At 39.2% G+C, this 23,545-nt stretch overlaps 2 protein-coding genes across 2 annotated transcripts; both read left to right on the plus strand.

Annotated features, from left to right (window-relative positions):
* The first annotated feature begins 1,660 nt into the window (after nucleotides 1–1,660).
* Nucleotides 1,661–9,260, plus strand: LOC118783928 (soluble guanylate cyclase 88E-like). The gene is made up of 16 exons (XM_036537856.1): nucleotides 1,661–1,788; nucleotides 2,552–2,684; nucleotides 2,863–3,037; nucleotides 3,179–3,270; nucleotides 3,760–4,017; nucleotides 4,348–4,489; nucleotides 4,941–5,066; nucleotides 5,591–5,711; nucleotides 5,931–6,060; nucleotides 6,771–6,917; nucleotides 7,292–7,438; nucleotides 7,748–7,904; nucleotides 8,131–8,240; nucleotides 8,357–8,446; nucleotides 8,663–8,781; nucleotides 8,897–9,260. The coding sequence occupies exons 1-16, from the start codon at nucleotides 1,661–1,663 to the stop codon at nucleotides 9,258–9,260; spliced, it is 2,439 nt and encodes an 812-aa protein (XP_036393749.1).
* Nucleotides 9,261–14,066: 4,806 nt separating this feature from the next.
* On the plus strand, nucleotides 14,067–22,824 carry tnfaip8l2b (tumor necrosis factor, alpha-induced protein 8-like 2b). Its single transcript, XM_036539022.1, has 3 exons — nucleotides 14,067–14,263; nucleotides 20,521–20,843; nucleotides 21,395–22,824. Exons 2-3 carry the CDS (start codon nucleotides 20,526–20,528, stop codon nucleotides 21,635–21,637), a joined length of 561 nt encoding a protein of 186 aa, XP_036394915.1. The 5' UTR covers nucleotides 14,067–14,263; nucleotides 20,521–20,525; the 3' UTR covers nucleotides 21,638–22,824.
* The last annotated feature ends 721 nt before the right edge of the window (nucleotides 22,825–23,545 follow it).

Genomic DNA, 23,545 nt, shown 5'->3' on the forward strand with positions numbered 1-23,545 from the left:
CCTTGAGTAAGAAAAGATGAAGTAGAAAGTTGAAGTGTATGAAAAATGCAATCATGCTCAGGAAAATGGACATTTTTACCTTTAGGTGATCCAAATAACATTAACGTCTTACTGGATACAACATAATGTGATGCAACATCCTCAACAAGCAGTGAAGTGACATGAGCTCTTTTTGCTGCCTAGTTAAAACACATAAAATCATAATATATATGGACTACTGATGGATGTTTATCTATTTCGGAATATTGAAAAAAACATTCATGAGCAGCTAAGCTGATAGATAATCACTGCATGATAAATTTAGACTAACAATATGCTTCACAGTTTTTACATTGACTACAAATATAAAGGCATTAATTTTGCAGTCTTGTACTTTGATACCTGCCAGAAACATGCCTTGGCCCTTCTATTTTAGCCCTCACATCCATTGTCCTGACAAAGAAATGTCTCAAGAGGCCAAGATGCCACAAACAGGTGTCCCTACAGAGCCAGGAACAGCATTCTACCACAGGTTCAGTCAGTTTGGCGTTTGGATTACACAAGACTGAAAGACTGCAGGTAGGTGAAATCCACTTTTTTGCTGGTCTTCTGTTTCTTTTGCATGTTTGAAAAGAATACGAAGTGGATTAAAATCAGAGGTGAATGTGTTTTTTTCTGATGCTGTAATAAAATGTCTCAAAATTAGGCCTTCAGAGGAAATTCCTGTGAGGCCAAGATGTACAATTGATTTTTACTTCTTGACCAGTTTAATTAATTCTGGTACATATGCCAATTTTCATGTTTTCAATCAATAAGCCAGTAATCTGGCAGGGACTTACTTCTTATGTATTCAAATTCAAATGATAAATGCTAAATATATCATACAAAATATATTCTGATATGGTTTAATCATTGACAGATGACAATAAAAACAAAACTTCTGAGGGCAAATTAGGGTGATTCTCAGCTTCAAAAATGCACACACATAGTTTGATTGAAGCAAAAAACACATTCAGTAGACTATTTTAGAGAGGTCTGTGAAAAATAGGAAGTTACTTACAGTACACCACATAACCTTTAAAAACAACAGAGAGGCTTCAAAAAAGGATAATCACTGCTATACTGTCATCAGTTACAGCAGTTTAAGTTTGATTTATTTAGGTAAAACATGTTAATGATTTGATTGCCTCAAATCGCTGAAAAGCACCTCGACTGTAGGACGGTTAGAACAGGTTGGTTACAGCATACATGGAGCTGTTGAGTGTTGTTTGCTCAGGTTCTTAGCTGTCCACCAACATCCACACAGGGAGGGAAAATATTTTCACTCGCAGGCAGCGAAGGTCCAGTGGCAGAACAATTAAAATTACTTTTATACACTCCTCTACTTGGAGTTAGCACTGCCTTGTCTGTCATACAGACTTAAATCACTGTCATTCATAATTAACAGCAAAATGTTCGATGTTCGCTGGTTAATGTGCTTAGTTATAATTCACAATGTCACTTTTTCTGAAGTATTCAAAGCAAGTTAACCTTGCCTCCCTCTCTCTCTCTCTCTCTCTCTCTCTCTCTCTCTCTCTCTCTCTCTCTCACACACACACACACACACACACACCCATGTCACCATGGCCCTGCAGAGAAGTTAACCTAGGCAGAAATCGTGGAGGTTCCCAACCCCCTGAAGATGTACGGCCTGTACCTGGAAGCGGTGAATGACTATATCAATGAGTCCTACGGGGAGGACGTATGGAGACTGATTGAGGCCCGGGCTGAGATCCCACACCTTAAGTTTGTTCGCCACCAGATGTACAAGTATGGCTACCCTTACACTCAGATCAAATAGGACTTCAGCATTCTATTCTGAAAAGAAAATTAGCTATTGCATGGTGAGGAAGTTATAGAGAGCCAAGCTCCTTTCATAGCATTTTTCCATATCAGTTTTAGATTTGTTTCACATAGGTGGTTGATGGATCTAACATGAAGGTAGAGAAATGAATTCATTTCATTTTAGAAACGTAATTTCATCAGTCCAAGACACCACAGCCTTCCAGATCTCCATGGAAACTGCAGCTCCTGCTCCCCCATTGGCCAGTTATTGATAACTATTACCCCTTTGAACAAAATTAATGAAGAATTGTCAAGGTTTCTTATTCATGCTGTAGTTTCAAGAGGTAGAGAAAGATTCTTCACATTTAATTATTTCTTTGTCATAGTATGTCACATGCTGTCTCCTACAGCTCCTCTGGGCTGCAGTAGTGGTAAGCCTCAAATTCCTATGGTAGGACTGGTTTGGGGTCACTGACTGATAGTATCATAGGAGATACGTGAGGGAGAGTCTTTGAAACTCCAAATGGGCAGAGTTATCACATAGTTTCACTGACTTACTGATCTGAACCAATCATGATGTTCTGCTCTAGAGAGCAATGTCATTTGTTTGTTTCATACAAGTTAGAGATTGACTGAATCTACCCACAAAGGGAATGAAAAAGCCTAACTCTCCCATTACTAATGATGAGAGTAAAACTGTGGTCTTTTGACTAATGAGTCCATTATAGTAATCTTTTTCTCACAACAGTGATAACCTGATCCTGCGCTTGGCCAAGGCAGCTGGAGAGGTCCTGGGCAAGACCCATGATGAACTGATGTATGCCTTTGGAGTCTACATGGTCAAGAGAATTGGAAATTATGGCTATGAGAGGATTTTAAAGGTAACCTGAAATGATCTTGTTTATGTTCTTGTTGAGTGCTGGTCCTCTTAAATTTTCCATTAACACACATGATTTTCCAGGTATGATTTTGTAAAATTCCTTACATGTCAGATATGACAAATAAGGAACGGCTCCCCCGGAAATGTGTAAAGAATCTATGTGGTTCTCTCTGTATCAGGTGCTGGGGCGAAATGTGCGAGACTTCATCAATGAACTGGACAACCTGCACGAGTACTTCCGCTTCTCCTTTCCAAAAGTGCAGCCCCCCAGCTTCTGTGTGGAGGAGGAGTGCGAAACCAGCCTGACCCTGCACTACCGCAGCACTAGGAAGGGCTTCACACAGTTTGTAAAAGGTAAGGGATAAGAAAAAAAAGCAACCCATTGTAAATGGTGATGGTGAGCTATTTACTCCATGGTAAAGCAGTCAAGGTCATGAATTATTCCTTTGTCAAGCTTACAGACATCTGTATTTCTTGTTAACATTCTCACAATAGGACAGCTGTCTCAAGTGGGGAGACAGTTTTACAACACAGATATTGAAGTGGAGATTCTTTCCAAAGAGGAGACTGAGAAGATGACATATGTGGTAAGTGTGTAGGGACATCCACCCTCGGGCATTCATTTTCTGCTAAGGGTTAGGTTCACTGGACACACCAACCACTCAGATAACAGCTGCTTTGGACATTTTTGCCATTATGGTATGTTTGCGATTTAAATTTAATGAAGGATAAACATTTGTTCTGTATTTTGAAAAAAAAATTGTTATTGTCATGTTATTTGTATGAACAAAACGTCTGTGTTGGTTTTCCATGGGTGTAGTTTTATTTGATCAAGCAACAAAACCTTGTCATGTGATTTAAGTGGGATTTTTTGGGGGCCCCGACATTAACTTTCACAAAATTCCCTATGTTGACATAGGTACTTGAATGAAGATGGTAAATGAATTCAATTAAGAAAGTAATATTCAAATTTAAAAGACAGAGTTCCATCTTAGCATTTAAAGTAGCAGGAGAATTCACTGATGATCATGTGACAATTGAAGAACCTGTAATTGAAAATTCCCCTTCCGCCGCAGGTCTATAAGATGAATTTCGACAATGCTGCCTTTAAGCACCGCATGCCCCAGCAGAAGACTGCTCCGGGGTACGAGAAGCTGCCCATGAAGCGGGGCATCTTCTTCGACATGTTCCCCTTCAGCGTAATCTTCCGCCGGGACATGACCATGTACCGCATTGGGGATGGGCTCAAGGAGGTCTTCTCCGACCTGCAGGGGAAGAAGGTCAACGAGGAGTTCACCCTGGTGCGCCCCATGCTGGAGTTCAGCTGGGACAACGTGAGTGCAAAGATGGCTGTCTGTGCCTCTGCTTGCGGCATTCCAGCCTGTTTCTATCTTAGTCTAATCCATCTAAATCAGGTGACTCTAGCACTATAGGCTAATTTGTTTCTTCATTAAAGTAATAATCTATAATAAAAGCATTTGATTAGTATAATTGATAATGATATAATAATAGATTAATATAAGAAAACAGGGGTTGTGTTTTAAACTATAAGATCTTACCCTAAATACCAGATATTTAATAAGAATTCCACTCTAACATTACCTCCTCATGTGTCTGCTTTCTGTGTGGCTGAACATACAGTATGATCCCCTTTATTTCCCCAGATCTATACCCATTTGAACAATGTCTTCGAGCTGCTGTCCAAGGCTGTGGTGGAAAGCAAGCAGAAGGTGAACATCCCCAAACTGAGCAAAGAGGAGCCAGAGGAGAAGGAGGAGAGTGAGAAACCCAAGAAAGAAGAGAGAGGTACACCAAGAGCTACCATTTGAACTGGGATAATACTATCGGCACAAGGGGAGCAGGCGATGCTGAAATGTGTAGTGTTATACTATATCTCACCTCCAGATCTCACCTATAGGGATAATTCTGAGAATCCATTCTCTGTCACATTGTAAACACTCTGAATATCACATTATAGGTAATCTCAGCATATTTTCATGTTTTAGGTATGCCACAAAGGTAATAATAAATTATCATAATCAGTCATAATTATCATAATGAGAATTTACACTGTTAATATTGTGGCACATAACTGAATGGGTCCTAATATGTAAAAAAATTATTCAACAAATTCACACTGATTAAAGAAGTAACCTGAAAATTACATCTAAACCTTAAATATTATGAATGCACAGCAACAGGATCATTTTTAAAATGGCAGCCATCATGGGATTACTTCTCATCCTTATGTGTGCAGACATCAAGGCAATGGAGGAGATGAAGGGGACAGATCAGGAGTACAGCAGTGCTCTGACTCAGTACAACAGTTCTGCCAACTCTGGGGGGGAGGACATCGAGTTGCTGGCCTTTCAGACTGTCACAGGTGAAACCTCCTCTCCACACAGTCGACCAAGTCAGGTTTCTTTGTTTGTTAAACAGGGTGCTTACGTACTGTGTTTGAAATGGTTTACATGGTGTGTTAACCAACCTGTGCCAGCAAATCAGGAAAGCAAAGACAAAAATGATAAGGTAGCAAAATGTCTTCTGGTGTCTTTCAGAACTGAGCCCTATCTTGTCTCAGTATAGTGCAACATCATTCTATCATCCTATTCACTGTTTGTTTTATATCTCATAATTATGGAATGAATATGAAAACAAATCAACAGTTTACCATTTGACAGTCACATTTTCAAAATACATCAGTGGGAAACAGTCTCATATGTATAGTCAAATCAACACAGGTTACTTCTATAGGCATATTTGTAAACTGTAATATTTATCATCTGATGCATGACAATTCTATGCTGGAGAAGAAAAGACTTATCCATGCGCCTCAGTTTCTGTAGTCATCTGTCTATTGTATCTATGTAGTTCTTCTGGATGGGATTCTGTCTCTCGCATCCCCAGGAAAGTGCAGTGAAACCATTTTTGAGGACATGCGGGAGCCGCCCAAGAAGCCACTTCATCTGAAGGGCCAGATGAAGTATGTCCCGCAGTGGGACTCCCTCATCTTCCTCGGGACGCCAATGTAAGCTGCTCTCCCATATTCATGTACACATGATGTAGAGCCTAACGGGAGGAATCCTTTGCTAAATAGATTTTACGATAAAACATATTTTGAACTACTGTTACCTCTTTCCTTCTCCAGGACTTTACTGTAAGTGAGGACCTTTTCTCAATCAACGTAACTGGCTAAATTTAAGAGAAAAAAAAAAACTAAATGTGAAATACATTTCTCTCTTTGCAGTATTGAAACAGTCGAAGATATGATTAAAATGGGTGTATATGTCAACGACCTGAACCTCCACGATTCCAGCAGAGAGCTCATTTTAGCCGGAACTCAGCAGTCGGCAGAGCTGCAGCTGGCTCTTGACCAGGTATTCTGCAGTTCAGAATGTATGTCCTCCCACACAGACACGCTCAGGAGGCTAGTGGGTTATGCAGAAACAGAGATATACATGATTTTCAGATTTATGCAAGGCACTGGAGGCTTGTAAGCCTGACATTCTAAAAATTTGTCTTTGACCTGCTGCTTATCCAAAACCTCTTTTTTTATTGTTTCTGCACAATTTACAAGAGTGTCAATTTAAATAAGCATCAACCATCTGCACCGTATTTACTTTTTCCTTGATTGCATCTAACAAGGTAGCATTACCTTTCTGTGCTTCACACGTAATAATTTAAATTATACCGAGGATGTTTGGTTACATTCAATAATTTTAATAGCGTGAAAGCCGTTGGTTTCAGATTTTTATTTGCACACAGGTAATAGCATCATATTAGACACAATTAGGTTAGGAGTCAACAGCTGCAGATTGATGATCCTTATTTAAATGGCCACACTGGTTAATCATGCAAAATAATATAAACGTGTTTTGTACAATTGGATGTTTAATGTTGTTTTGCTATCTCCGGTATTTCAAGGCCGCAGAAAAAAACGTCCCAGACACTTGTGTGAACTTGTGTGGATGTGTAGACAGTAACTTGAAATTGAAAGCTTATTCACTCATCTTGCACAATGGTTAGACACAAACAGCTGGAGAGGAGACAGATGACTGCTTTCTCTCCCTCGTTTTCATCGCCACAGGAGCAGCAGAAATATGCTCAGCTCCAGGAGATCATCAAGAAGCTGGATGAGGAGAAGAAGAGGGGCGATTCGCTACTGTATGCCATGATCCCCAAGGCTGTGGCTGACCGACTGCGAAAGGGCATCACAGCATTGGAGACCTGCCAGGTACAAGGAGGACACTGGTGTGGGGGATGAATCTCCAAGGTGTTGAAGCCAGACCAATCACTGCATACTGCAGCACCTTGTGCTCTGTGCTTCATGGTAGGGTGTGTGAGTCAGATCCATGTACTTTTTAAGACTCATTACATTCATTGCACTCTTGTCTCACCTAAAGCAGGGAAATTTAATGATGTAATGTATTCTGCACCCTTATGCTGTGTACTGATTGTGCATTATGGGTAAGCATTAATTAAGGAGAAGACCATTAACCCAGAAGAGCATTAACATTAATCCAGAAACTCAAAACAAGAAGCAGTCTTTCTGCCTTTAATTCACAGATTTGCGCTGTAATATATCTGTCTTTCTGCCATGCACTCCAGGTGTTCCCAGACGTGACCATCCTTTTCAGTGACGTAGTGAAGTTCAATGAGATCTGCATCCACATAACACCGATGCAGGTGGTGGACATGCTGAACGAGATCTACATTGTCTTTGACACGCTCAGCGAGAAACACAACGTCTACAAGGTGACAAGGCCAAAGCAGTGCACTGTGGGAAGGTGATCAAGTAACAGAAACTGATCCTTTCCTTTGTGAGTTTGGACATAAGAATCTTGATATGGCTAAACATCAACATCACATCCTATAAGGCCTACCAAATGTGCAACCAAATGAATCTTTTTCACAGGTGTAATACCAATAATTTGTGCCCTTTCAGATTCACTTTGAGTGAAAGACATCACATAGCAGTGTTTACTGTAGCTATGTTAGACTCACAGATTTTGTTGACAGAAAACTAGTTGGTTTGAGCTCTGCCATCTCATGCCTCAATGCCAGGTGGAGACCATCAGAGATGCTTACATGGTTGTGGCAGGAGTACCCAACAAAACCACATTCCATGCACACCACATCTGTGACATGGCACTAGACATGCTTAGCTCCATTGACCACCTCAAAGACCCATCCACTGGGGACAACATCCAGATACGTGTGGGTAAGTCCATGTCCTCTGTCACTCATTTCTTCCTTGAACTTTAGGACACCAAGATCTGTAGTGTGCCAAAGTTTACAGGTATGCAGAACATAGGTTATAGAGATAGGATTGCACCAAACATGAGATAAACCTGTAAGAAAGGTGGTGCACCTAAATTGTTGCGAAATATACAGTAGTATCACAGCGTTACAGAAATACAGACTCAGCCTCTGGGTGTGTCATGCAGGGATCCACTCTGGCATGGTGGTGGCTGGCGTGGTGGGGCTAAAGATGCCACGCTACTGTCTGTTTGGGGACACAGTCAATACAGCCTCCCGAATGGAAAGCAATGGGGTGGTGAGTGAGAGCCGCACATTCCCGTGCAGATTTTTCCCAAATAGTTTCTTCATGGAGCTGAATGATTAGGTAAGTTAGATAGAAAATCTGTCTCTACTGTCTTGCTGTATGCACAGGGTATGCAAATCCACATCAGCCAGACCACAAAGGATCACCTGGAGCATGAACCCTACATTATTGAGGAGAGAGGCAAGATCTTTGTTAAGGTAGGCCACTGACCGCCAACCTCTGTCCAGTTCACCTCTAGCATTTGTCTGTTTCTTCAGAAAAAAATACAAGATCTGTTGGTTTTGAAATCTCTTTTGGCATTACGTTACTGCATTTAGATACAGTATGAACAGACATGATGGTGCAGTTAGGTCTTTATGTCCACAAGCACATGGTTTGAAGTTATAGTCATGTTCTTTCTGGCTGGTCCCCAGGGTAAAGGTTACATGAAGACATACTGGTTGAAGGGGAAGAAGGATCTATCATTTAAAACCCCAGCTGAACTAAGATATAGCAGTGAGCAAAGGGATTCAGAAGACAGGAGCTCCAATAGGTGGGTGCAATAACCTGGCTATCCTAGATGTTGCTGTTTTTTTTTTATTATTAGTCTAATACAACAAAGAAATTAGCTGTGTCTCATTCACTCTTTCTCTTTTCCTGACTTGCAGTTCCACCTGCACCAATGCTAAGCGCTCCACCTCTAATCTCAATATACCAAATGAGGAACAGGCAGAAGGGAAGCCAACCCCGACTGACTTGCCACCAGATGCCCTCCCACCTCTGGAGGGCACAACAGAGGCCCCCACTTCCTCCACTGAGCCCCAAGACAAAGAGAAAGCTAAAAAGACTAAAAACAACAAAGGGGGAAAGCCAGAAGCCAGCTCAGGGAACGTGCAGGAGACTACTCCCTCTGCTGGCGGCTCTGAGAATGCAGGTCCAACAATCTACAACAAGAAGCACAATTACAGGCACCAGTATACCCGGTTACCAGCAACCCATCCCATGCGTAGCACCACCTGTAGCATCCTGTGATAACAGCAGAGGTGAAATAATGAGCCTCCCCACCCCAACACCTCAACACCTCCCATTCTAATAATGGACTGGTCCACATGTACTCAAAATTCACAGCCACAAGAAAAATAATTGTACAGTCAGTAAGATTTACACACCTCTCTTACTGAAGCATAGTAGTGCCATGAAAGAAAATAAAACAATGAAACTAAAATCTCATTATTAGGGGATAAAAGTCCTAGTCAGGAGATTTATATTATTTAATCACACAAGAGCTGATGATTAATAAGTTTCTAAAAATGAATAAATGTTGAGTATAAACAAGCTACTTTCATATGTAATAACACTCGTTTGTAAACTTTTTTTGTTCATAAATATTATATGTACAGTCACAAATATTTAATATTTTGGCTGCTAATTTGATGTTTTATGGTTCTTTTATTTGTTTTGTATCATCTGGATGTTATTCGCAAAACATATAGTAAACAAACCATGTCAGATAATGTTGCGATCATGACTTCCTTTTTTAGTTAGATGGCATTGTATACACAATGGCTACTCTGTCAGTTAGGGTCATACTTCATTACATTTCATTCATTTGCTGCTTTTCAGTTCTTATCAGAATCATTTTTTTTTCATAATCAATCAACTTAATACCTTTAAAGGTTGAGGACATACAAGTGAACAGAAGCAGAGAGCTAAAAATGCAAGCTTAAAAGATACATTTTATGATTTTAAAGGCATATTCCCAACTTAGACTACTTTCAATGGATTTGTTTGTTTGTTTATATATATACACATGAGTATGTAAAATCACACCCAACAGATTCAAGAAATTTAAGGTGCAGTGCCACTCTGTACAACTGGAACTTTTAAACGTAAAATAAACACATGTTTTCTTAATTTTGATTAAGATTAAATGTTTCACTAATGCATGTGTTAGAGTTGATTCTAAAAATGTAATGTGACTGAAATAAAACTGAAGGAGCATGGAAGCTGAAGCTTACATTAAATATGCCCTTTGATTTTTATCTTGGTCTATTACTTTGTTCAGGCTCTGGGCCTGTGCAGTGGATGCATGGTTTTTAGCGCATGCGGATGTCTGGGATGCACTACCCCCCTGAATGTATTTCCAGCCCCTTTCCTCATTCATTGTCTGAGTGATAAGCTCATGACACTGTGCTTAAATTAACACTCAGCATATTTCCTATAGCACAAAATGAAATAATAAAATTATATTACACTCCACCTCAGTTACCGGATTACTTTACATTGTCACTAACAATAAGGGTAAGATACACTGTCTAATACAAAAAAACAGCACAAGCTCAATCCTCTGAGTGCTCAGAATAGACTCACTTCCATACAATCTTCTACAGCAGGCATAAACACCATTAAAAAATCAAGACAGCAATCAAAACCCCTCTTTAAAGAGTGTGAAAAATAAAACAGCAGTCTGGAATGAGGGCTACAGGCCAAACTGTGGTTTTGTACAAGATCCAGCTGTTCAAGTTCATCAGATCACAGAGAGCTGATGCTGAAAGGCCATCAGTTGAAACCGTATTAGATTCCTCAGGTCAGCCAACCTCAGAGAGCTCAGAGACAAAACACAGCATTCAAGGTGTGACGATTTTCCATATCCTCAGATAACACAGCTTTCAGTGTTTCCCTTTCCATGTAAAATATTTGCACTGTTGATTCAGAAATGCACACAAATACATAAGAAGTAAACAACCTCAGAGCCCGATTCCTATCATTCTTTGAAGTGATGTGAAGAACTGTCTCAGAGTAATTTAGAAGAAAACAACCAAACTGTTGACATGATTTACTAATATTTTCATTCAGTTTTTCTCTACTTTGGCATGTAGGACAATTCCATGAAGTCAATCATACATAAGTGTGAGGGACAAATACTGGTGTGGTTAAAGTACCTGCCCACAACTGTTACTGTATGAACATCATTCAGGTATCTTGTTTTAGAACAGCTGCCATGACAACCACATGTTGTCCTTTTATGGTGGAGTTATGGTTAAGCACTAGGTGTAATTTAAAAAATTTACCTCAAATGGAGGAGAGATTTTTATAGAAATGAGTAATGGTGTCTTTTGGTTGTATTGATGAATTTAGATTTCAGGTAACTATACATGATTTAGGCCAGCTTTACACACAGTGCTTTTCAGTGGATCAGTAAAACACTGCAACATCCACTGTTGACATCCTTTGTTTCCACTGTGAAGCCCAGAACTATAGGGAAAAAAGTAGACAATACACCAAGGCAACTGGCAACAAAAACAGATGACTCATGAATGAATAGGAAGCACACATTAGATGACAGCACAATAAACTTACAGGCAAGAGCGACATGACATAGTGCCATTTATAGTTGCCAAAGTCCACACTGGCCTCACCTGGGTTGCTTGATCAGAATCAACCAATCAGCAGCACCTTTTTACCAATAAACCTTTTTGTGATTTGTGTGAAACAGTTGTGATAGCATGCAGTATGGTTGATTCTTATCAACCCTATAAGATGCCATATCACCTTAATAAATTAAATATTTTGATTTAATAATGCAATATCATGACATATGATATTCAGGTTTCTTGAGTTTTAAATATTCTTGGTAAAATTATGGAGGCCGTCATCACAAACCTTATACATTTACATTTCACGTTCGAGTTGCTTAGCAGAGGCTTTTATCCTGAGCAACTTACATAGGTTACAGTTTTCACTTGTGCCCGATTTATACAGCTTGGTAAACCAAAAAGGTAGTACACTTTAACTTACCAGGCAATTGTTAAAGGTTCTCTGGTGACAATGTGCAATGACACATCATTAAAGCAGAGAGCTAAGGTGAGTATAAGAATGCGATAGGAACTTAATGAATGCAGCTAAAAATTCTATAGGGGAACATTAATAAATCCAACAAAGTCTATTGGGGGATAAAAATGTTTAAGATGCTTATTACCTCTAATAAGGTAGCTGACAAAAACTGAAGCAGCTTAATATGCCTGGGGTCAGAGAGTGCATTTACACCATTTGCCCCCACCTCCTAATACTATCCCTGTAGTCTCTTCTGTGTGATATGTCATTAAAGATAAAGATACGATCAGGAAAACTGCTTATGCTTTACCTCTTGCCTCTTGACACAGTAGCTGGCCTCATTCTATTGTTGCGCTTGTTACCATCCTTATATGATATCTAGCAATAACTAGATGATAAGTGCAATAAAATCGTAATGAATTCAGGGCCTCTCTATCTCAGCTGCTCTCGCGATGGTGTTTGTTCCAGATGAGTTCCCCCTTTAGTTTGAGTGAACCCTGTCTTGACCTTCTTTCACAGCTGAAAACAATTCTGAAATGTCTGGGAACGTTGCACAGATAGCTTTTAAGGGTTGGGCTAATGCTTTTGGTCCAGATGGACATCATTCAGAATTGTAACTGACTTGCAGTCTATGGTCATACTTTTAGACATCTTTTTATTCACATTTTGTCATTGTATAATTGTTTTTTTTTTTCTCATCCATTTAACGCTATACCTTTATAATGTGTAATGGTTTTTATATAATATGCACTTTGAAGAGATCAGTGGTGATTCCTAGAGTGCTATTTTAAATACAATTTGCTTGATTGATTGTACAAATGATGAATTTTCTGGAAGATTTAAAAGAAATAATAAAATGAAATTCTTGTCTGAGGTCTAACAACACAGCTGACTATAAGTAGATCTCAATAAGTCTGAAAGAAAACAGTTTGAAAACACGAACTCTGAATGACTGTTTGAAAAACCAATCATCCTACTGATGTGTTTTTTTGTTTTCTATTTTTCCAGTTGTTTTTATTCCTAGTATATTGCCCTCCTTTCTGTCTGGACACTGTTCTGCTCTCATTTCTCCTTTGAGTGAACTGTGAGCTGGGACATTGGAAATGGAGGAGACACAAAGCAAACTTCCTTTTTCTCCTCTGAAAATAGGACGGATGTCATTTGTTTGTCACCTTTGAGACGAGCTGTTATTTGACTCCTGTTCCTCTGGGGACACTGATAACAGATAACTACATGCACCCATCTCTGCTAAATGCCAACTAAACAGCTGCCAAAACACTGGATGGGGGTTACACCCAGGATAGTTTGTGCCAGTTAAATGGCCTTGACAACCTTTTAACTCATCTCAACATGGCACTTGTGCTGGTAAGGTAAGGACAGTTATGATATGAACAACACCTACATTTTAGGGGTTCTGAACTCAAAACTCCAAAGAAATGGCAAATTAATCAATGTCTATGTCCATATACTGAATATAAAAACACAATTTGTGCTGTGTGCATTTTTTTTTGTCATTGCATGTATAGTTTAACCTGCCTGAAAACGTTTCTCCTGTTCAAAATGAAAAAGTTGATAGTAAACATTAGCTTCTCAGTCAAATCTGACAAACTAACTGAATTCACTGAATCGTTGTTACCACCTTGAGGAAGCTTTAATTGCTTCAATGTGCTTTCAGAGGAAACTTCTGAGATGAAAATGGTGAAACAGTCTACTGCTGACAGCCCATGCATTCCTGCAATAGCTGTCACAAAAAGGGTTAAGCCATCTCCCTTTCAGGAGAGTTCACTGCTGGATTATTGCAAAATTCTTTCTAAGGATCGTACTTGTCAGGTCAGGCAGAGGCAATCCACAACATCAGCAAATAGAGAGAGAGAGAGAGAGAGAGAGAGAGAGAGAGAGGGAGAGAGAGAGAGAGAACGAGAGAGAGAGAGACTGAGAGAGTGAGTGAGCGGGAAAGGAAGCCACCGAGAGAGATAGGGAGAGAGAGATGCACATTTATGGGTGTGTCTTCAACAATTAGATCTTCAAGGAAGTTCAACTCAGATTATACTGAAACAAAGTCACAGACAGAGAGCAGCAGCAGGCAGAGGGAGATTTGTTTTGTTTTCATCTTGCAAGAGGAAGGGGGTTCCATGGAATAGTAATTTAATGATAAACAACTGATCCAAGTGTTGAGGGGAAGGGGACTCACAAAAACTCAGGTAAGAACCCTCAGAGTTTGACTGAAGCTGTTATGTTTCTGTCAGGCAGTTGCGAGTGTGTATTCCAGAGACTAGATTTAATACTCACACTACACCTCTAGCATACTTCCCTTGTTTTAAAGAGGTCTGTTCATAATATTAGTGGTCTTTTTTGTAGTATGTATATAAGTACAGACATAATCTTCCAAGCTTCGGTGAGGTTTTTGACAAACAGCCTTTGCCTTAGTAATGGCATGAGGAATAAGCACATGGTGGAAACACGTGGAAGGTTTTGGTATGTTTATTTTTGAACTGAAGTCAGTGTGATTACTTCCCGCTCCACTAGTTCCCCATCATATCAGCAACTTCACTGAGGCATTCAGTACCTATTTAAAATCAAATTGCAACAGGTGGTCCTGCCTAGACCTAACTATAGCTGTTGAAACATTAACACTTATATTTACACATAGTATATATTAACACATATTTGGAACTTAGTTTTCCTGGGAACTTAACTGACTCATGATGTATTTGGTTTGTATTTCAGCTTATACACCAAGCTTATAGGTGCTTGTGGTTTTCAAAGTGGTCTGTATAGAACAGCACCATGCTTTGGGCAGGTACTTTGGTAGCATTTATAAAAATACTTTATGACAAATTAGATATATATCGTGTTACTCCTAATCTTGGGGAAATATAATCTGTCTGGTGGTGTTTTGTCACTGCCTGCAGATCTGCATAACTGATCTGAGTTTCACTTCCTTTTTGAATATACAGAGATGTGTTTTTATTCAAAACTACAACTGGGTCACTGTATAGCAAAGGCAAGACCACAGTTAGAGGCATTCCACATTGACCAACTTTTATTTACCATATTTCACTATCACTCATTACTCATCACCAGACAATGTACAATAAATTGGGATTGAAAAAGCATTGGCAGACACTGTGGAGTTGTTATGGTATTCATAGTGTGACATTGTCTCCTAACAGCCAGGCTCTGATGCCTCCATACATGGCTAGTAGGGTTTTTACTGTTGAATCACAGAAGGGGGAGCTGGAAACTTCTGCTCTTTTGTGTGATGCTTCTTTTGGGAAAAACATAGCCCAGACAGAATGGCAGAGGTGACTGGAACCCCAACTGACACATGGTCAGATGACTGGCTGTAACATAGTCCTGGACTGCTAAGAGTACTGCTCGTAAAGGCCTGATGCAAGCTCTACTGAGGAGGTTATCAGTAGCCATGTACAGGGCAGACAATAGGACTCTCTCAGTGACCAAAGCCCCTGGAAAGTCCAGGGCTTACCTCTATGCAGACAGCCACAGGCTACGTGCTGCAGTCATCTGTGGAATGCTAAATATTTACCTCACCCGCTCATAATCCACCAAACAACCCTGTTCGTCACACTATCCATCAGTTCTGGCTAGATCACCTTGTCCTGTGCTGCTCACAGAGAAGTTGGGAAATGAAGAGAGGCAGGTAAAGAGTTTCTTAGTTCCTCTAGCCTAAACTTAAAATGGCTCTGGATTTACTTACGAAGAGCCCCTTTCTTTGGGTGGGCATTGATACTTTTTTGATGTCAGAGAAAGGAGTTCCCCAGCGTCACTTTTTCAGATTGCCATTTTGGTTTGGGCAAAGCAAAAAAAAAAAGCTACTGGTACTGTTTTCCTGTGATAACAGCTAACTCCGGAAAGAAATGTGAGCATCATATATGCTGTATATGCGGAAAAAAACATGGAAAAAAAACTTTTTACTGTTGAAAAACTTTATAGTTGAAAATAAAAACTTGACAACTACGCAAGCCAAGTGATACAATCATACATATAGACATGCAACATTGCAACACCTCTTTGACTGCCTGTGCCTAAAATATGACACGTCTGCCATATTAAAAACTCCTTTGTAATCCAAATTAGAAAGGGCAAGCAAGAACCAAGCCTGTTCATTTTCCAATATATGGTTAAGAGAGCCTTTAAATGTGTCCCAGTGGGATGTCAACCATGTGAACTGTTGATGTAATCTGATTTTACACTGGAAAATGAAAAACACTGCTCTATTGAAAAAGAGATTTAAGTACAGTATCTACCAAACTGATGACAGATGCTGACACTGATCACATAAAGGGCATGATGTAACATAAGCATATCTTATTAAATCATTGCTACAATCATAATGATCCATAATGCACCATCATCACTATCATGACAACATACATTTTAGGAAATCCAACTTGATATAGCTGGCTGAACACAGCCAGGAGTATGCATCACTACTTTATACCTCACTTTAATGGCAAGCAAGGAACCTCCAAAAATTTACTTTTATGCATTGTTGACCATCAGTACATGCATTTCTGTCAGGTATAGGTATTTGTCTACTGTATTTTTTTGTATATATTTCCAGAATTGGGCTGAAAGGGTGGAAAACAAGTTCTAAGCCTTATCGCTGTCTTGAAGTGTACCATGTGTATTTGTTGATGGATGAATGTATTAATATAGTGTTTCAGGCTTGTATTTCCTGTCTCAGACTACCTACACAGAAAAGATAGATTTTAATATTGATGTCTGTTATGGTTTTTATTCATTCAAAATTCATTTGTATCTACATGTTTTCAATAGTAAACACAACAACTAGAGAAAGAGGGGCGTTGCTGATAAACACAATATATTCAGTTAGTAAACAGAATAAAAAGCAATTCTGTTCAAAATTGGTTTTGTCTGGTTTAGAATAGCAATCAACAGGAATACTGAACCGGTGGTCATCCTTGATTGCAGTGCTATTGTGCAAAGATGAAGAAAAACATTTTTGTTTTAAAACCAGTCTGAAGGGGTTTGAGTAAAACCATTGCTTACATTTCTCCTCCAAACCAGTGCCAAAAACACAGATGTTTCCAGCTGCAGATTTGTATTCCTATACTGAGAAAACTAGCTGATCATTACACAAGTCCCTCAAATCCCAACAGAATTCTTGCAATAGAATTAAATTGAGGGACTTTGAAATGACTATTATGCCTTTCCACCTCTTTTATCAGTTTAATGGGAACTAATCAAATGAATGTTCTCCAGTCCCAGCTGAGAGAGGGCTTTATATTGGAGATCATCATTATGGATGTAACACATGCAGGATTTTATAGAATTGTGAAGCCTCTGCAGCCAATAAGACAGTGTTTTATTTATTTAAAAAACCGTGAAGTACTTTCTTTTTACATTTAAACATCTTGTACAGATTAGATGGCAAATTAAACAATCACCATTAGAGTAATGAAGATGTAAATATTGATGGCATTAGTAGCTGATGGTTTGTTCCATGTTTGCAATTATAACATTAGCTCTCAGTCCTCTGTATAAACAGTATTATCCGGAAAAACAATGTATTGTTTTAGGTATCTGTTGTGCAGACACAACCCACAATAAGCAAAGCTGAAACAAAGACAAAACAATTGCATCATACAGACAGAAAAAAATCTGGCATGCAGCCAATCAGAGCAGAGCTGTAGCCCAGAGAGAGATTCGTCAGCTATAATGATATGTCAATGGATGTTTGGATTGCCACAAAGCTAGGGAGATTCTATCTGGGTGCTGAACTGATAGTTTGCCATATATGTTAAGGCGTTTTTCTTCCACTGAGCCTGTTTTCAGAGCAAACTGATAGTCAGGGCCTGTAAAAACCTGCCTGAGCTATGCAGCCTACAAGCCACTCTACTTGTCTGAACAGGCAATTGATTGCTAGTCTACCTCACCATCTTAGCACAAGAGCCTCGGAAACTTTTCACAGCAGAGCAAAGAACCAGCATGTATGAACAAACCGCTAGTGCAATGGTACAGATGTTCAATGTAAGAGTCAAGGACTGCCTTTAAAACAGATTTAAGAAAATATCTAATAAAATAAATAATTTATTCAGATTCATCTTGATCATTACCCTTTGGATTCATGAAAGTTAAGTATACTTCTTTTGCACAGGTTGGAGCATTTTGTACCAAGAAACTGAATGTCACTTAAACTTGAAATACATCACAGAAGCTAACAAAGGTTCATTCCAATCAATTCTTTTAAATGAATAAGATCTTAGCTGATTAACAGGTGGTTTACGTGAAACTGAGGCATTGTTTATGTAATATTTCCAAAAAATAAGACGTTTTCCACAACGTCCTCAATTCCATTAACAGATTATGGAATATCTGTGGTATGTGTATTACAATTATAATTTTATTTTGCTGTTTTCCCTCTCTGGAACACATACCAGAATAAAAAAAAAAATATATATAGAACTGGGACTACAGGGGTTTGTACTGGGACCATATAAATTAGTTGAACAACCTTGGAGGAGAGAATGACAGCCTTTTCTCATTCCTTATTAAACTGCATTGATCTGAGGTCTGCAGCCACAGCCACACTTCCACACTGTGGGTCAGTACTTTGTTATCTTGCTTACAGATGTCCCAGACAGGCCGTGCAATGCAACAGTTAGTTGATGTTTACATGATGAGAATGCACCAAACTCTCAGAGGAATAGGGCCTTTTTATCTACACCATGGCTTCAGCCCCTAAGGTGTGCTCTCTCATGCCACCACCCACCCACCCCCCCGAGTTGAGCGTCTCTGTGATACAGAAAAACAAACACAGGGCTTGAGTTGTGAAAATATGATGGACTGTTGAAACCATATCTTCAAGTCCTGCCCCATTGTGATAGCACTGTTTAATATATATTTTCAAATGTGTGTAGCAAGATACATAGTGTACAGAATAAATGATAGGATAGGGTAGGCCACGTCTCATAGATAAAAATGGCATGGAGGATCTCAGTCTTTGTCAGTGTACATGTGAGGGTGTGTCTAGGAATGAATAATGTCTGAATTTTTTTCCAAGTTCAGAAAAGTTCATTGACAGACATGTGTAAAGATCTGCTGTAGTTGGTCATGAAATTCAGATAAATTCTTGATCGTGTCGTGGGATCATTTAATCGTTATTGTAAAGGTTTAAAGATGACTGATTGTATGTAACTGATTGAATGTACATGTTTCTGCCAGCAGAAGGGATAGAAAGGCTTTAAAATGCAGAAAAACCTTCTCTGGATCATCCTGATGAAAGTGCACTGCTGTGAAAATATGAATGTTTTTTCATTTACTAAAAACTCCAGAGTATAACCCTATACACATTTCTTTTATATTGAGTGAAACCTTTCCACCTTTGTTAACTGCAGTATTCCTGTACTATGTTTTGTTGCACTCAAAGGCCTATAATCTGTACTGCACTCATTTGAATTAAATACATCAGACAGTTGTGCATAAGAGAAATGAGGCATTAAAAACATTTCTAATCTGTCACTCCATGAGATGCCTAACTCCCCAAACATTTACCAAAGCTGATCTCCCCACAGCAACACCATGGCTCCCAGGAACCTGTTCCCTTGACCCTCTCCCTAAAGAGGGACTGAAACCTTGACAAACCAAATTGCCACAGTCCCAAGTGGAAATAACATCATCCACTTTGACCTGCTCTCTTAATAGTGATAAGAACACTTAGAATGAATTATTCAGAACTGCACACTTTACCATCTAGGATTGTTTGCCATGGACAGAATGTTGTATCATCCTGAAAACATGTGTGCACACCACAACACAACAGCATATCATATGTATACATGCTATTGATTAAGATCAGGACTTGAATGTGCCCATATCTGCACCTAGAATCTGAAGGGAATGAAAATTCCTCACCCACCTTAAAGTTCTGTGCTAATATCAGGATAGGGTTTCATGGTATTGGCAAAGGGAAATATGGAAGACAACTTGGACTGAAGTGTTTTCTATCTAGATTTTGGACTGTGAACCTCCTTACTTGTGTCCATGAAATCAACAGTCCAACATACAGAAATCACACTATTTTTTCACTGAAATCATCTGAGAGTGGACACTTCACAGATCCACCAGTCTTTAAACTTTATGGGTTTGTTAATAAAATCGTTTTTGCCCACTTTTAGTAAATTTCGGTAAAGAATTTGCTAAAGAACATGAATGTCGCTATAAGGCAGAATTGCAGAGCTACTGCATGATTATGAAAGGTATGTGGTGAGAATTCACAACTTGCCTTTAACTTCAGAATCTGAGAACTCAAAATATTCATATGTGGAAACAATCTTAGGAATGCTACAGTGGTGCTTGAGCAACCTTGTACAAGTCAAGCCTGTTCCAAATGAATCTCCACAGAGAGAAGCCAGTCAATATCCCCCCATTTAATCCACTGTTCTAACTCCTTTTCCTCTCTTCCGTCCCAAAGCCATTATGGAGACCTTCAGCTCCAAGGATATGGCCATGAAGGCACAGAAGAAGATTCTTAGCCACATGGCTAATAAGTCAGTCGTTCAGATATTTATTGATGACACAAGCAGTGAAATTCTGGACGAGCTCTACCGAGTCTCCAAGGAATACACAGGCAACCGCACAGAAGCCCAGAAAGTGGTAAAAGACCTGATCAAGATTGCAGTAAAGATCGGTGTCCTCTACCGCCATAACCGCTTCAACACAGAGGAGCTCAAACTGGCCCAGGACTTCAAAAAGAAGCTGCATCAGGGCGCCATGACTGCCATCAGCTTTCATGAGGTGACCTTACTTAAGTATTGTCTGCTTCACACATGTTCTCACCCATTTGACGACATTGTAGTCATTCTGTGAAACATCTAGGTCCATTCTATTGAAGTAATGCTGAACATTAGCAGAGTTGTAGATGCGTTTTTCTTGTTTGTGAAGCAACCCTTGAATCTGTGGATTTGTGAGGATCTTGTAACCCTCAAACATACAGCAAGTAGAGCCTAATGCAAAAATCATAACATCACATTACTACAAAATCTGATGACGTTTTTTTAGGAAATTGGGAAAAAAAGTTTTATTGTAGCTGGGTGGTGTCAAATTTAGTCAAGGGTTACTTCCTTATAACAAGACTACCTTGTAGGTTCATAGCATTGTTCAAACACCAAAATGTTTATTTATATTCAAAGACCCAATGGAAGATGGTGCTGATAACTTTCAAGATGCAATTTAAATAAATTAATAAATAAATAAATCAAATTATGACATATGATTACCTCCAAATGTAAACCTCAAAATAAGATGCAAAGATGATGACTCCCCTCTTTCTTCTTCCTTTTGGCTAGGTGGAATTCACATTTGACAAGACAGTAATGTCAGAGATCCTGACAGACTGCAGGGACATGCTACTAAAGCTGGTGGAGAAACATCTAACGCCCAAGTCCCAAGGGCGCATCAATCACGTTTTCAACCATTACTCTGATCCAGAGCTGCTCGCTGCCCTCTACAATCCCAAGGGGCCCTTCTGCCCCAATGTCACCAAAATCTGTAATGGCCTCAACAAGCTTTTGGAGGAGGACAAGCTATGAGCTGGTTGTCCCACAAATGGCTGAAAATCTGGCTGCAGGGTGTCGTCAGCTCAAAACTGGGGTTGACCAGAGGACTGAGGAAGCATTGACTAACAAGACTGAAAGTCTACATGTATTCATTTGGCTTAAAACAGCCCTGCCCATCACACTCAAGTCCCTCCCCCATCAGAGGAGACACCCAAGCTAAACTGATGCAAAGAAATGATGTACTCTATGTGGTCTGTAACATTTGGAGATGAGGTCACCGCTCAAAGTGGTTGGAGTTTAACATGACAGCCATGTGAGTTTAGTTGAAGAGTGGTTATTCCATTGTTATTAGTGGTGACTTGAACAGAGAGATTTTTTTTTAATCTTTTGTGAGGGATGATGACTGCCTCACTGTATGCTGTTATGAATTTCAAGCAGGTTCTAGACAATTTGAGTTCACAGTCTGATTTTTAGGCCAGAAGGGAATTTCCGTCCTGCATTTACTGTACACATAACCACCCATTTGTTTGTATGGACACTTCCATGAGTATAACAAATTCTTCTTCTTCAAAAAAAAAAAAAAACATTTCCTTCTGCAACAGGAACAAGTGTGTTCAAAAGGGTGGCAGAGCAGACTGCAATGTAAAATAATTATTTAATCTTGGGAAAAAAAAGAGTACAATTTTTTTTCCCCACTTTGTCTAATTAAGTCATTAAATGCCATCCATAACTAGGACTACTTAAAAGGATTATGGACATGAATACAGCCAACAACAAGGGCTAGAAAGTACACTGTCATCTAGTGATAAGATTGAGTATTACAAGCTTTATTTTTCATCATTCCCCATGTAAAAAATCTCCTGCAATTTTTAAATGTGCAAAACTACTGTGATTTGATACATACAATCTGAGATGAATTCTTTACTACCCGTTCCAACATGCCTACATTTGTATGATCTGAAATTTGATCTCTGGTGTTTATACGATATATTTAATAGCTTCCTTTACAAGTCATGATCCTGTCTTCAACCTGAATTCAGAATATTAAAAAAAATAAAATATGCAGGCAAGGACCACTACCTGCTTCAAGTGATAAGCTCTAAATTACAGAGTTTTGTGGTACTGTTAACACACACTTGCACACACTTGCACACACACACACACACACACACACACACACACACAGAGTGCAATTCGGCAAGACTGAAAATTAAAGCATGTTTACAATCTACACACAAATATTCAATGTTAAATCTCTCCTTTGTGGCATAATTATCAAGTAGACTGGATTAAAAATAACATTTGCTTTACATTTGCATAACTGCTTAAGATGATGTACTCACAGACAATCAATTATTCATGGTCTGTGCTACACTTATTGCATAAAACACAGCAATAACTCAATAGCCTCTATGACTGCTACAGCAGGTAGAACCAACAAATAGTCACCTACACCTACACCTGTCACCTACAAATAGTTGATGCTGCTGAAGTGTGTACTTTCGTTTGAAGGTTAAAAATGAAAACTGCTTTCCAGCCATGTCACTGCAGTAGCTCTGTGTCTGGCGGGCTTTGAGGCTTAAATGAATTAATTGGAAATATTGCTGAACTGGACAATTTAAAATTCTCTCAGCTGGAATGTGTGGCCGAAGTCCATTTACGGATTTCCTAAATGACCACTAATCGGGTTAGCAGTAACAAAAGCAGCAGACTGAGGAGTTCTCACAGACAATGACTGGCATTGCCCATGTCTGCATTGCAGATTGCCCGTTTACATGTGCATGACTGAGGACATTTTTTGCAATTCAATCCAGTATCATCAGGCAGCAAACCTAGCTGTTTCATTTAAAACAACAAAACATTTAGTCTTGCTTTCCAATCTGGTTTTACAAACCAGCAGACCAAAAAAATAAGAACACATCAACACATACATATAAGGGA

Source organism: Megalops cyprinoides, chromosome 10 (assembly GCF_013368585.1).
Source record: "Megalops cyprinoides isolate fMegCyp1 chromosome 10, fMegCyp1.pri, whole genome shotgun sequence".
Taxonomy (NCBI): domain Eukaryota; kingdom Metazoa; phylum Chordata; class Actinopteri; order Elopiformes; family Megalopidae; genus Megalops; species Megalops cyprinoides.